At 50.7% G+C, this 14,946-nt stretch overlaps 1 protein-coding gene across 4 annotated transcripts in view; it reads left to right on the top strand.

The window, feature by feature from the left end:
- Window positions 1-29: 29 nt before the first annotated feature.
- The window catches only part of EVI5L (ecotropic viral integration site 5 like), a 40,514-nt gene continuing 25,597 nt past the window's right edge, over window positions 30-14,946 (top strand). For 3 of the 4 annotated variants that reach the window (XR_010785495.1, XM_066570373.1, XM_066570370.1), the window contains exons 1-7: window positions 30-116; window positions 3,924-4,065; window positions 5,331-5,520; window positions 8,824-9,048; window positions 10,291-10,365; window positions 12,938-13,063; window positions 14,647-14,790. Coding sequence is in view for 3 of the 4 variants with exons in the window: in XM_066570373.1 (XP_066426470.1) it covers window positions 3,932-4,065; window positions 5,331-5,520; window positions 8,824-9,048; window positions 10,291-10,365; window positions 12,938-13,063; window positions 14,647-14,790 (894 nt within the window). In the remaining variant the exon portion in view is untranslated. The remainder of the gene's footprint in view (window positions 117-3,923; window positions 4,066-5,330; window positions 5,521-8,823; window positions 9,049-10,290; window positions 10,366-12,937; window positions 13,064-14,646; window positions 14,791-14,946) is intronic. The other variant, XM_066570372.1, reaches the window with a different exon arrangement.

Genomic DNA, 14,946 nt, shown 5'->3' with positions numbered 1-14,946 from the left:
CGGGGCGGCGGCGGCGGCTCCGCGATGGCGGCGGGCGCGGGGCTCCCGGTGAGGGGCGAACGGCGCCGAGCGCCCCCGGGAGGGCGGCCGGGGGTCGCCATGGCCACGGACCGCAGGTAGGAGGGGCCGGGGGGGCCGTGAGGCAGCTGTCAGCGAACAATGGAGGAGTTCCCCCCTCAGGGATGAAGGCGATGGGGGGCGGGGCATCGCCCCCCTGAGGGGAAAATGGAGGCGCCCCCCCTCAATGGGGTGAGGGGGTGACAGCCCTGAGGGGCCTCTGGGGTCACCCCCCTTTGTGAGGGGGTTTGGGGTCACCCCCATTTTAGAGGGTTTGGGGTCACCCCCCTTTTAGGGGGTTTGGGGTCACGCCCATTTTAGGGGGTTTGGGGTCACCCCCTTTATGTGGGGGTTTGGGGTCACCGCCCTTTGTGAGGGGGTTTGGGGTCACCCCCATTTTAGGGGGTTTGGGCTCACCCCATTTTTTGGGGGGGGGGTTTGGTGTCACCCCCATTTTAGGGGATTTGGGGCCACCCTCCTTTGTGAGGGGGTTTGGGGTCACCCCAATTTTGAGGGGTTTGGGCTCACCCCATTTTTGGGGGTGGTTTGGGCTCCCCCCATTTTTGAGGGGTATTTGGATTGACCCCCCCCTTTTTAGGGGGGTTTCCAGATCAACCCAATTTTAGGGGATTTGGGCTCAACCCCATTTTGGGGGAACTTTTGGTCTGACCCCCCCATTTTTGGGGCTTTTGGGTCAAATTCTCCCTTTTCTGGGTTTTTGGGGGGGGTTTGGGATTTTTTTGGGAGGGTGAAATATGAAATTGTGAGGGAGAAATGGAACATTTTGGGTCTAAAATGTGAAGATTTTGGGGGCCAAAATAGCAAATTTTGCTTCCAAAAAGTCAAATGTTGGAAATTTTGAATATGAGATTTGGAAATGTGCGATTTTGGGGGTGAAATGTGCAAATTTGGGTCTCAAATGTGGCGTTTTGGGGCCAAAAAGTCAAATTTTGGAAATGAAATGTGGAATTTTTGGGGTAAAATGTGGGATTTGGAGCAATGTGAGATTTTGGGGCCAAAATATCAAATTTTGGCACCGAAATGCAGAAATTTTTGGGACAAAATGTGGGATTTTGGGGGTGAAATGGGAAATTTTGGGGCCGAAATGTCAAATTTGGGGGATGAAATGGGAAATTTTGGCACCAAAATTTGGCATTTGGGGGTAAAATGTGGGATTTTGGGGGCAAAATGTCCAATTTTGAGTAAAATGTGGGATTTTCATGTGAAATTTGGGATTGGGGGCTCCAAAGTTGAATTTTGGAGGTGAAATGTGAAATTTCCAGACCAAATGTCAAATTTTTGGTATCAAATGGGAGATTTTGGGGATAAAATGCAGGAGTTTGGGCAGAAATGTGAAATAATGCTGGATTTTTGTGCTGAAATGGGAATTTTGGAGGTGAATCAGAGGATTTTGGGGCTGAAATGGGAATTTTTGGAGTCACAATGGGAATTTTTGGTGCCAAAATGGGAATTTTTGGGGCTGAAATGTCCAAATAAATCTGGGATTATGGGGTTGAAATGTGGGATTTTGATGCCAAAATGGGAATTTTAGGGCTGAAATGGGAATTTTTGGAGGCACAATGGAGATTTTTGGGGCTGAAATGGGAATTTTTGGAGGCACAATGGAGATTTTTGGGGCTGAAATGGGAATTTCTGATAATGAATGGGAATTTCTGATAATGAATGGGAATTTTTGGAGGCACAATGGGAATTTTTGATGCCAAAATGTCAATTTTTGCTGCTGAAATGGGAATTTTCGATGCCAAAATGTGAATTTTTCCTTCTGAAATTTGAATTTTTGCTGCTGCAATCTGAATTTTTGATACCGAATCGGAATTTCGATGTTGGAATGGGAATTTTTGCTGCCGAAATGGGAATTTTTGGTGCCAAAATGTGAATTTTGCTGCTGCCAAAATGGGAATTTCTGATACCAAGTGTGAATTTCTGATACTGAATGTGAATTTTTTGCTGCCAAAATTCAGGATTTTCAAGGCTGCAATGGGAATTTTTGTTCCTAAATGTGAATTTTGCTGCTGCAATCTGAATTCCTGATACCGAATGGGAATTTCTGATATCAAATGTGAATTTTGAGTTCTGCAATGTGAATTTTCATTCTGAAATGTGAATTACTGCTGCTGCACTGTGAATTTTTGTTCCTCACTGTGAATTTTTGTTCCTCACTGTGAATTTCTCTTCCTCAATGTGAATTTCTCTTCCTCACTGTGAATTTCTCTTCCTCAATGTGAATTTCCCTTCCTCAATGTGAATTTCCCTTCCTCACTGTGAATTTCCCTTCCTCAATGTGAATTTTCCTTGCTCATATGAATTTCCCTCCTTCACTGTGCATTATTTCCATTCCCCAATATCAATTATTTCCCCCCCCTCACTGTGCGTTATTTCCCTCCCTCTCTGTGCATTATTTCCCCCCTCACTGTGCATTATTCCCCTCCCCACTGTTCATTATTCCCCTCCCCACTGTTCATTATTCCCTCCCCCTGTGCATTATTCCCCTCTCTGTGCATTATTCCCCTCCCTCACTGTGCGTTATTTCCATCCCTCACTGTGCATTATTCCCCTCCCTCACTGTGCGTTATTTCCATCCCTCACTGTGCATTATTTCCATTCCCCAATATGAATTTCCCCCCTCACTGTGCATTATTCCCATGCCTCACTGTGCATTATTCCCATCCCTCACTGTGCATTATTTCCATTCCCCAATATGAATTTCCCCCCTCACTGTGCATTATTCCCATCCCCACTGTTCATTATTCCCCTCCCCACTGTGCATTATTTCCCCCCTCACTGTGCATTATTCCCATCCCTCACTGTGCATTATTTCCATTCCCCAATATGAATTTCCCCCCTCACTGTGCATTATTCCCATCCCTCACTGTGCATTATTTCCCCCCTCACTGTGCATTATTCCCCTCCCCACTGTGCATTATTTCCCCCCTCACTGTGCATTATTCCCATCCCTCACTGTGCATTATTTCCCCCCTCTCTGTGCATTATTCCCATCCCCACTGTTCATTATCCCCTTCCCCCTGTGCATTATTCCCCTCTCTGTGCATTATTCCCATCCCCAATATGAATTTTTCCCCCTCTCTGTGCATTATTCCCCTCCCCACTGTGCATTATTTCCCCCCTCACTGTGCATTATTCCCATCCCTCACTGTGCATTATTTCCCCCCTCACTGTGCATTATTCCCATCCCTCACTGTGCATTATTTCCCCCCTCACTGTTCATTATTCCCATCCCTCACTGTGCATTATTTCCCCCCTCACTGTGCATTATTCCCCTCCCCACTGTGCATTATTTCCCCCCTCACTGTGCATTATTCCCATCCCTCACTGTGCATTATTTCCCCCCTCTCTGTGCATTATTCCCCTCCCCACTGTTCATTATCCCCTTCCCCCGTGCATTATTCCCCTCTCTGTGCATTATTCCCATCCCCAATATGAATTTTTCCCCCTCTCTGTGCATTATTCCCCTCCCCACTGTGCATTATTTCCCCCCTCACTGTGCATTATTCCCATCCCTCACTGTGCATTATTTCCCCCCTCACTGTGCATTATTCCCATCCCTCACTGTGCATTATTTCCCCCCTCACTGTTCATTATTCCCATCCCTCACTGTGCATTATTTCCCCCCTCACTGTGCATTATTCCCCTCCCCACTGTGCATTATTTCCCCCCTCACTGTGCATTATTCCCATCCCTCACTGTGCATTATTTCCCCCCTCTCTGTGCATTATTCCCCTCCCCACTGTTCATTATCCCCTTCCCCCCGTGCATTATTCCCCTCTCTGTGCATTATTCCCATCCCCAATATGAATTTTTCCCCCTCTCTGTTCGTTCTTGCCCAGGTAGGGCCATGGCGTCCCCGCAGGGCCCGCAGCCGCAGCCGGAGCCGTCCCGGGAGGGCCCCGCGGGGTCCCCGGGGGCGGAGCCCGAGACGCTGAGCCCGGACGAGCAGGAGCTGCTGGCCAAGCTCGAGGAGCAGAACCGGTGAGGAATGAACGGGATTGGATCGGTTCTGGCCTGGATTTAGGAAAAATTGGGATTAAAACCCATTTGGTGAATGTCTTCATTGTTAGGGGAAATATCTCCATTTTTGGGGGAAATATCTCCATTTTTGGGGTCATTTTGGGGACAAGATCTCCATTTTTGGGGTCATTTTGGGGACAAGATCTCTATTTTTGGGGGAATTTCTCCATTTTTGGAGTGGTTTTAGGAGAAATATTTCCATTTTTGGGGTAATATCTCCATTTTTTGGGGTAATATCTCCATTTTTGGGATATTGAAGTTTTGGCCAAGCTCGAGGAGCAGAACCGGTGAGCAAGGAACGGGATTGGATCGGTTCTGGCCTGGATTTAGGAAAAATTGGGATTAAAACCCATTTGGTGAATGTCTTCATTGTTAGGGAAAATATCTCCATTTTTGGGGTAATATCTCCATTTTTTGGGGTAATATCTCCATTTTTGGGATATTGAAGTTTTGGCCAAGCTCGAGGAGCAGAACCGGTGAGGAATAAAGCAGATTTTATCAATTCTGGCCTGGATTTGGGCAAAAATTGGGATTAAAATCGATGTCACGTGGGTTTGGGCCAATGGCTCCATTTTTGGGGGCATTTTGGGGACAATATCTCCATTTTTGGAGTGGTTTTAGGAGAAATATTTCCATTTTTGGAGTGGTTTTCGGGGAAATATCTGCATTTTTGGGGGTAATATCTCAATTTTTTGGAGTAATATCTCCATTTTTTGGGGTCATTTTGGGGACAATATCTCCATTTTTTGGGGTCATTTTGGGGACAATATCTCTATTTTTGGGGTCATTTTGGGGACAATATCTCCATTTTTTGAGTCATTTTTCACATCCTCTGGGCATATTTTGGGTCAATTTTGGGTCACTCTCTCCAGGTCAGCTTTGGGTCACTCCCACCTCCTTTGGGCCCATTTTGGGTCACTCCCACCTGCTCTGAGGACATTTGTGTGTCACTCCCACCTGCGCTGTGCCCATTTTGTGCCCATTTTGTGCCCGTTTTGTGCCCGTTTTTGGTGATTTCTGCCCGATTTTTCCCCCCAGGCTGCTGGAGGCCGACTCCAAGTCCATGCGCTCGGTGAACGGCTCCCGGCGCAACAGCGGCTCCTCCTCCTTGTGTCACTCCCACCTGCTCTGTGCCCATTTTGTGCCCCTTTTGTGCCCATTTTGTGCCCATTTTGTGCCCGTTTTGTGCCTGTTTTTGGTGATTTCTGCCCGATTTTTCCCCCCAGGCTGCTGGAGGCCGACTCCAAGTCGATGCGCTCGGTGAACGGCTCCCGGCGCAACAGCGGCTCCTCGCTGGTCTCCAGCTCCTCGGCCTCGTCCAACCTGAGCCACCTGGAGGAGGACACCTGGATCCTCTGGGGCCGCATCGTCAACGAGTGGGACGAGTGGAGGAAGAAGAAGGAGAAGCTGCTCAAGGTGGGTGGGGCTGGAATTCTCCAATTCCTCGGGTTTTGGGGTGGAATTCTCCAATTCCTTGGGTTTGGGGTGAAATTCTCCAAGTCCTTGGGTTTTGGGGTGAAATTCTCCAAGTCCTTGGGTTTTGGGGTGAAATTCTCCAATTCCTTGGGCTTTGGGGTGAAGTTCTCCAATTCCTTGGGTTTTGGGGTGGAATTGTCCAATTCCTTGGGTTTTGGGGTGGAATTGTCCAATTCCTTTGGTTTTGGGCTGGAATTCTCCAGTTCCTTGGGTTTGGGATGAAATTCTCCAATTCCTTGGGTTTTGGGGTGGAATTGTCCAATTCCTTTGGTTTTGGGGTGGAATTCTCCAATTCCTTGGGTTTTGGGGTGGGTTTGTCCAATTCCTTGGGTTTTGGGCTGGAATTCTCCAATTCCTTGGGTTTTGGGCTGGAATTCTCCAGTTCCTTGGGATTTGGGGTGAAATTGTCCAATTCCTTGGGTTTTGGGGTGGGTTTGTCCAATTCCTTGGGTTTTGGGGTGAAATTCTCCAATTCCTTGGGTTTTGGGGTGAAATTCTCCAATTCCTTGGGTTTTGGCTGGAATTCTCCAATTCCTTGGGTTTTGGGGTGGAATTGTCCAATTCCTTGGGTTTTGGCTGGAATTCTCCAATTCCTTGTGTTTTGGGCTGGATTTGTTCAATTCCTTGGGTTGTGGGGTGGAATTGTCCAATTCCTTGGGTTTGGGGTGGAATTCTCCAATTCCTTGGGTTTTGGGGTGAAATTCTCCAATTCCTTGGGTTTTGGGGTGGGATTCTCCAATTCCTTTGGTTTTTGGGGTGAAATTCTCCAATTCCTTGGGGTTTGGGGTGAAGTTCTCCAATTCCTTGGGTTTTGGGGTGGAATTCTCCAATTCCTCGGGTTTTGGGGTGAAATTGTCCAATTCCTTGGGTTTGGGGTGGAATTCTCCAATTCCTTGGGTTTGGGGTGAAATTCTCCAATTCCTTGGGTTTTGGGGTGGGATTCTCCAATTCCTTGGGTTTTGGGGTGAAATTGTCCAATTCCTTGGGTTTTGGGGTGGAATTCTCCAATTCCGTGGGTTTTCAGGTGAAATTCTCCAATTCCTTGGGTTTGGGGTGGAATTCTCCAATTCCTTGGGTTTTGGGGTGAAGTTCTCCAATTCCTTGGGTTTTGGGGTGGAATTCTCCAATTCCTCGGGTTTTGGGGTGAAATTGTCCAATTCCTTGGGTTTGGGGTGAAATTCTCCAATTCCTTGGGGTTTGGGATGAAATTCTCCAATTCCTTGGGTTTTGGGGTGGAATTGTCCAATTCCTTGGGTTTTGGGGTGGAATTGTCCAGTTCCTTGGATTTTGGGGTGAAATTCTCCAATTCCTTGGGTTTGGGCTGGAATTCTCCAATTCCTTGGGTTTGGGGTGAAATTCTCCAATTCCTTGGGTTTTGGGGTGAAGTTCTCCAATTCCTTGGATTTTGGGGTGAAATTCTCCAATTCCTTGGGTTTTGGGCTGGAATTGTCCAATTCCTTGGTTTTTGGGGTGGAATTGTCCAATTCCTTGGGTTTTGGGGTGGGTTTGTCCAATTCCTTGGGATTTTGGATGGGTTTTTCCAATGGGAGGAGTTTTGGGGTGGTTTTGTCCAGTTTGTTCAGTTTTGGGGTTAAATTGTCCAATTTTGTGGTGTTTTGGGATGGATTTGTCCAATGGGAGCAGTTTTGGGGTGGATTTGTCCCACTTGTCATGTTTTGGGGTGAAATTGCCTCAATTTCTTGGGTTTTGGGGTGGATTTGTCCAGTTTGTTCAGTTTTGGGGTGGATTTGTCCAGCAGGAGGTCACAGCTTGGGTCCTGCTTTGACCACGCCACGTTCTGAGCACGTTTGGGGTCACCCTGACCCCACTGTCCCCATTGTCCCCATTGTCCCCATTGTCCTATTGTCCCATTGTCCCCATTGTCCCATTGTCCCCACTGTCCCCATTGTCCCCATTGTCCCATTGTCCCCATTGTCCCCATTGTCCCCATTGTCCTATTGTCCCATTGTCCCCATTGTCCCCATTGTCCCCACTGTCCCCATTGTCCCCATTGTCCCATTGTCCCCATTGTCCCCATTGTCCTATTGTCCCATTGTCCCCATTGTCCCCATTGTCCCCACTGTCCCCATTGTCCCCATTGTCCCATTGTCCCCATTGTCCCCATTGTCCCCATTGTCCCCACTGTCCCCATTGTCCCCATTGTCCCCATTGTCCCCACTGTCCCCACTGTCCCCATTGTCCCCATTGTCCCCATTGTCCCCATTGTCCCCACTGTCCCCATTGTCCCCATTGTCCCCATTGTCCCCACTGTCCCCACTGTCCCCATTGTCCCCATTGTCCCCACTGTCCCCATTGTCCCCACTGTCCCCATTGTCCCCATTGTCCCCATTGTCCCCATTGTCCCATTGTCCCCATTGTCCCCATTGTCCCCACTGTCCCCACTGTCCCCACTGTCCCCATTGTCCTATTGTCCCATTGTCCCCATTGTCCCCATTGTCCCCATTGTCCCCACTGTCCCCATTGTCCCCACTGTCCCCATTGTCCTATTGTCCCATTGTCCCCATTGTCCCCATTGTCCCCACTGTCCCCACTGTCCCCATTGTCCCCATTGTCCCCATTGTCCCCACTGTCCCCATTGTCCCCATTGTCCCCACTGTCCCCACTGTCCCCACTGTCCCCAGGAGCTGATCCGCAAGGGGATCCCGCACCATTTCCGCGCCATCGTGTGGCAGCTGCTGTGCCCTGAGCAGGAACAGGGGAATTTGGGATCCCATTTAGGGTCACATTTGGGGTTTTGGGGTCACATTTGGGATTTTTCCACGTCCCCAGGAGCTGATCCGGAAGGGGATCCTGCACCATTTCTGCGCCATCGTGTGGCAGCTGCTGTGCCCTGGGCAGCAGATCTGGGGACAATGGGATGACTCTGGGGTCACATTTAGGATCACATTTAGGGTTTTGGGGTCACATTTGGGATCTCTCTCCCCCCAGGAGCTGATCCGCAAGGGGATCCCGCACCATTTCCGCGCCATCGTGTGGCAGCTGCTGTGCCCTGAGCAGGAACAGGGGAATTTGGGATCCCATTTAGGGTCACATTTGGGGTTTTGGGGTCACATTTGGGATTTTTCCACGTCCCCAGGAGCTGATCCGCAAGGGGATCCCGCACCATTTCCGCGCCATCGTGTGGCAGCTGCTGTGCCCTGGGCAGGAACAGGGGAATTTGGGATCCCATTTAGGGTCACATTTGGGGTTTTGGGGTCACATTTGGGATCTCTGTCCCCCCAGGAGCTGATCCGCAAGGGGATCCCGCACCATTTCCGCGCCATCGTGTGGCAGCTGCTGTGCAGCGCGGCCGAGCTGCCGCTCAAGGCTCAGTACTCGGAGCTGCTGCGCATGAGCTCCCCCTGCGAGCGCCTGATCCGCCGCGACATCGCCCGCACCTACCCCGAGCACGACTTCTTCAAGGGCCAGGACAGCCTGGGCCAGGAGGTGCTCTTCAATGTCATGAAGGTGACACTGGGGACATGGGGACACTGCTGGGGTGGCACTGGGACAGAGACAGGGACAGGGACAGGGCCAGGGCCAGGAGGTGCTCTTCAATGTCATGAAGGTGACACTGCTGGGGACACTGCCAGGGGTGGGACAGGGCCAGGAGGTGCTCTTCAATGTCATGAAGGTGACACTGCTGGGGACACATGGGGACACTGCTGGGGTGGCACTGGGACAGAGACAGGGACAGGGCCAGGAGGTGCTCTTCAATGTCATGAAGGTGACACTGGGGACACCTGGGGACATTGCTGGGGTGGGACAGGGCCAGGGCCAGGGCCAGGGCCAGGAGGTGCTCTTCAGTGTCATGAAGGTGACACTGGGGACACCTGGGGACACTGCTGGGGTGGCACTGGGACAGGGACAGGGACAGGGACAGGGACAGGGACAGGGACAGAGACAGGGCCAGGAGGTGCTCTTCAATGTCATGAAGGTGACACTGCTGGGGACACGGGGACACTGCTGGGGTGGGACAGGGCCAGGGACAGGGACAGGGACAGGGCCAGGAGGTGCTCTTCAATGTCATGAAGGTGACACTGCTGGGGACACCTGGGGACATGGATCTGGGGTGGCGTTCTCCTCAGCGACCTGGAGGTGACATTGGAGACACAGGGACAGGAGGTGGCACAGAGGTGACCCTGGGGACACAGGGGTGGCCCAGAGGTGACACAGGGGACACAGGGACAGGAGATGTCCCCGAGGTGTCCCAGAGGTGACCCTGGGGACACAGGGGTGGCACAGAGGTGACACTGGGGACACAAGGGTGGCCCAGAGGTGACCCTGGGGACACAGAGACAGGAGGTGTCCCCGAGGTGACCCTGGGGACACAGGGGTGGCCCAGGGACAGGAGGTGTCCCCGAGGTGACCCTGGGGACACAGGGGTGGCACAGAGGTGACCCTGGGGACACAGGGGTGGCCCAGGGACAGGAGGTGTCCCCGAGGTGACCCTGGGGACACAGGGGTGGCACAGAGGTGACCCTGGGGACACAGGGGTGGCCCAGGGACAGGAGGTGTCCCCGAGGTGACCCTGGGGACACAGGGGTGGCCCAGAGGTGACCCTGGGGACACAGAGACAGGAGGTGTCCCCGAGGTGTCCCCGAGGTGACCCTGGGGACACAGGGGTGGCCCAGGGACAGGAGGTGTCCCCGAGGTGTCCCCGAGGTGTCCCCGAGGTGTCCCCGAGGTGACCCTGGGGACGATTTCCAGGCCTACTCGCTGGTGGATCGCGAGGTCGGTTACTGCCAGGGCAGCGCCTTCATCGTGGGACTGCTGCTCATGCAGGTGGGAGCTGCGGGATCCGCTGGGAATTCCGGGATCCGCTGGGAATTCCGGGATTCGCTGGGAATTCCAGGGATTCTGGGGGAATTCCGGAGATTCTGGGGGGATTCTGGGGGAATTCCGGGATTCTGGGGCAATTCCGGGATTCTGGGGGGATTCTGGGGGAATTCCGGGGGTTCTGTGGGAATTCCAGGGATTTTTTGGGAATTCTGAGAGGTTTTGTGGGAATTCTGGGGATTCTGTGGGAATTCCAGGGATTTTTTTGGGGATTCTGTGGGAATTCCAGGGGTTTTTTGGGAATTCTGAGAAGTTTTGTGGGGATTCTGTGGGAATTCCAGGGATTTTTTTGGGGATTCTGTGGGAATTCCAGGGGTTTTTTGGGAATTCTGGGGATTCTGTGGGAATTCCAGGGATTCTGTGGGAATTCTGGGGACTTTTTTGGAATTCCAGGGGTTCTGTGGGAATTCCAGGGGTTCTGTGGGAATTCCAGGGGTTTTGTGGGAATTCCAGGGGTTCTGTAGGAATTCCAAGGGTTTTGTGGAAATTCCAGGGACTTTTTGGGAATTCTGAGAGGTTTTTTGGGAACTCCAGGGATTCTGTGGGAATTCCGGGGATTTTTTGGGAATTCCGGGGTTCTGTGGGAATTCTGGGATTCTGTGGGAATTCCAGGGATTTTTTGGGAATTCTGAGAGGTTTTGTGGGAATTCCAGGGATTTTTTGGGAATTCTGAGAGGTTTTGTGGGAATTCCGGGATTCTGTGGGAATTCCAGGGATTTTTTGGGAATTCTGAGAGGTTTTGTGGGAATTCTGGGGATTCTGTGGGAATTCCAGGGATTTTTTGGGAATTCTGAGAGGTTTTGTGGGAATTCTGGGGATTCTGTGGGAATTCCAGGGATTTTTTTGGGGATTCTGTGGGAATTCCAGGGGTTTTTTGGGAATTCTGTGGGAATTCCAGGGATTCTGTGGGAATTCCAGGGGTTCTGTAGGAATTCCAGGGGTTCTGTGGGAATTCCAGGGACTTTTTGGGAATTCTGAGAGGTTTTGTGGGAATTCCGGGGATTCTGTGGGAATTCCAGGGATTTTTTGGGAATTCTGAGAGGTTTTGTGGGAATTCCGTGACTCTGTGGGAATTCCAGGGATTTTTTGGGAATTCTGAGAGGTTTTGTGGGAATTCCGGGATTCTGTGGGAATTCCAGGGATTTTTTTGGGAATTCTGAGAGGTTTTGTGGGAATTCTGGGGATTCTGTGGGAATTCCAGGGATTTTTTTGGGGATTCTGTGGGAATTCCAGGGGTTTTTTGGGAATTCTGTGGGAATTCCAGGGGTTCTGTGGGAATTCCAGGGGTTCTGTAGGAATTCCAGGGGTTCTGTGGGAATTCCAGGGATTTTTTGGGAATTCTGAGAGGTTTTGTGGGAATTCTGGGGATTCTGTGGGAATTCCAGGGATTTTTTGGGAATTCTGAGAGGTTTTGTGGGAATTCCGGGATTCTGTGGGAATTCCAGGGATTTTTTTGGGAATTCTGAGAGGTTTTGTGGGAATTCTGGGGATTCTGTGGGAATTCCAGGGATTTTTTTGGGGATTCTGTGGGAATTCCAGGGGTTTTTTGGGAATTCTGTGGGAATTCCAGGGGTTCTGTGGGAATTCCAGGGGTTCTGTAGGAATTCCAGGGGTTCTGTGGGAATTCCAGGGATTTTTTGGGAATTCTGAGAGGTTTTGTGGGAATTCTGGGGATTCTGTGGGAATTCCAGGGATTTTTTGGGAATTCTGAGAGGTTTTGTGGGAATTCCGGGATTCTGTGGGAATTCCAGGGATTTTTTTGGGAATTCTGAGAGGTTTTGTGGGAATTCTGGGGATTCTGTGGGAATTCCAGGGATTTTTTTGGGGATTCTGTGGGAATTCCAGGGGTTTTTTGGGAATTCTGTGGGAATTCCAGGGATTCTGTGGGAATTCCAGGGATTTTGTGGGAATTCCAGGGGTTTTGGATGGGAATTCCTGGGGTTTTTTTGGGAATTCCAGGATTTTCCCACCAGATGCCGGAGGAGGAGGTGTTCAGCGTTTGATGTGAATTCTGATGGGAATTTAGTGGGTTTTGCTGGGAATTCCTGGGATTCTTCTGGGAGTTCCAGGATTCTGCTGGGAATTTAGTGGGTTTTGCTGGGAATTCCAGGATTCTGATGGGAATTTAGTGGGTTTTGCTGGGAATTCCAGGATTCTGATGGGAATTTAGTGGGTTTTGCTGGGAATTCCAGGATTCTGATGGGAATTTAGTGGGTTTTGCTGGGAATTCCAGGATTCTGATGGGAATTTAGTGGGTTTTGCTGGGAATTCCCGGGATCCTGATGGGAGTTCCCGGGATTTTCTCGGCCGCAGATGCCGGAGGAGGAGGCGTTCAGCGTTCCATGGGAATTTAGTGGGTTTTGCTGGGAATTCCTGTGATTCTTCTGGGAATTCCAGGATTCTGATGGGAATTTAGTGGGTTTTGCTGGGAATTCCAGGATTCTGATGGGAGTTTAGTGGGTTTTGCTGGGAATTCCCGGGATCCTGATGGGAGTTCCCGGGATTTTCTCGGCCGCAGATGCCGGAGGAGGAGGCGTTCAGCGTCTTCGTGCGCCTGATGCAGGAGTATCGCCTGCGGGAGCTCTTCAAGCCCAGCATGGCCGAGCTGGGGCTCTGCATTTACCAGTTCGAGTTCCTGCTGCAGGTGGGCACGGGCACGGCCCCCAAATTCCCACTCTTGTCCCCGTGTCCACGTCCCAAATTCCCATTTTTGTCCGACCCCAAATTCCCATTTTTGTCCGACCCCAAATTCCCATTTTTGTCCGACCCCAAATTCCCATTTTTGTCTGACTCCAAATTCCCTTTTTTCTCCCCAAAACCAACCCCAAATTCCCATTTTTCCCCCCGAATCCAACCCTGAATTCCTGTTTTTATTTGGTCCCAAGTTCCCATTTTTGTCTCCAAATCCAACCCCAAATTCCCATTTTTCTCCCCAAATCCAACCCCAAATTCCCATTTTTATCTGACCCCAAATTCCTCTTTTTCTCCCCAAATCCAACCCCAAATTCCGGTTTTTGTCCAACCCTGAATTCCCATTTTTGTCCGACCCCAAATTCCCATTTTTGTCTGACCCCAAATTCCCATTTTTCTCCCCGAATCCAACCCCAAATTCCTGTTTTTATCTGACCCTTAATTCCTGTTTTTCTCCCCAAATCTGACCCTGAATTCCCCATTTTTGTCCGACCCCAAATTCCTGTTCTTCTCACTAAATCCAACCCCAAATTCCCATTTTTGTCCCCAAATCCAACCCCAAATTCCCATTTTTGTCTGACCCCAAATTCCCATTTTTGTCCCCAAATCCAACCCCAAATTCCCATTTTTGTCTGACTCTGAATTCCTGTTTTTCTCCCCAAATTCACATTTTTGTCCGACCCCAAATTCCCATTTTTCTCCTGCAATTCCTGTTTTTCTCCCCAAAACCGACCCAAATTCCCCTTTTTCTCCCCAAATTCCCATTTTTTGTCCAACCCTGAATTCCCATTTTTGTCCGACCCCAAATTCCCGATTTTTTCTGACCCCAAATTCCCATTTTTCTCCCCAATTCCCCTTTTTCTCCCCAATTCCCATTTTTCCCCCCCAATTCCCCTTTTTCTCCCCAATTCCCATTTTTCCCCCCCAATTCCCCTTTTTCTCCCCAATTCCCATTTTTCTCCCCAAATCCAACCCCAAATTCCCAATTTTGTCTGACCCCCAATTCCCCTTTTTCTCCCCAATTCCCATTTTCCCCTCCAATTCCCATTTCCCCCCCCAATTCCCATTTTCCCCCCCAATTCCCCATTTTCCCACCCCCCAATCCCCGTTTTCCCCCCAATTCCCATTTTTCTCCCCCAATTCCCCTTTTTCTCCCCAAATTCCTATTTCCCCCCCCCAATTCCCATTTCCCCCCAATTCCCATTTTCCCCCCCAATTCCCATTTCCCCCCCCAATCCCCGTTTTCCCCCCAATTCCCCTTTTTCTCCCCCAATTCCCATTTTTCTGCCCCAATTCCCCATTCCCCCCCCCAATTCCCATTTCCCCCCCCCCAATCCCCATTTTCCCCCCAATCCCCATTTTTCTCCCCCAATTCCCATTTCCCCCCCCAATTCCCATTTTCCCCCCCAATTCCCCTTTTTCTCCCCCAATTCCCTTTTCCCCCCCAATCCCCATTCCCCCCCCAATTCCCATTTTCCCGCCCCCCAATCCCCGTTTTCCCCCCGAATCCGCCCCAACCGCGGCCGTTGTCCCCAGGAGCAGCTGCCGGAGCTGAACGTGCATTTCCGCTCCCAGAGCTTCCTCACCTCCATGTACGCCTCCTCCTGGTTCCTCACCCTCTTCCTCACCACCTTCCCCCTGCCCGTGGCCACGCGCGTCTTCGACATCTTCATGTACGAGGTACCCCAGACCCGCCCCTTCCCACCAAAACTGGGGCTGGGGGGAGCAAAAATCCCAAAAAAATGGGTTGGGGTTGGACCGAATCACTAAAAAATGGGTTTGGGGTGGATCAGACTCCTCAAAAATGGGCTTGGGGTGGATCAGACTCCTCAAAAA

This window comes from Molothrus aeneus, unplaced genomic scaffold (assembly GCF_037042795.1).
Source record: "Molothrus aeneus isolate 106 unplaced genomic scaffold, BPBGC_Maene_1.0 scaffold_30, whole genome shotgun sequence".
Taxonomy (NCBI): Eukaryota; Metazoa; Chordata; class Aves; order Passeriformes; family Icteridae; genus Molothrus; species Molothrus aeneus.
The sequence above is the reverse complement of the archived record's forward strand: the minus strand, read 5'-3'. Positions and strand labels throughout refer to the sequence as shown.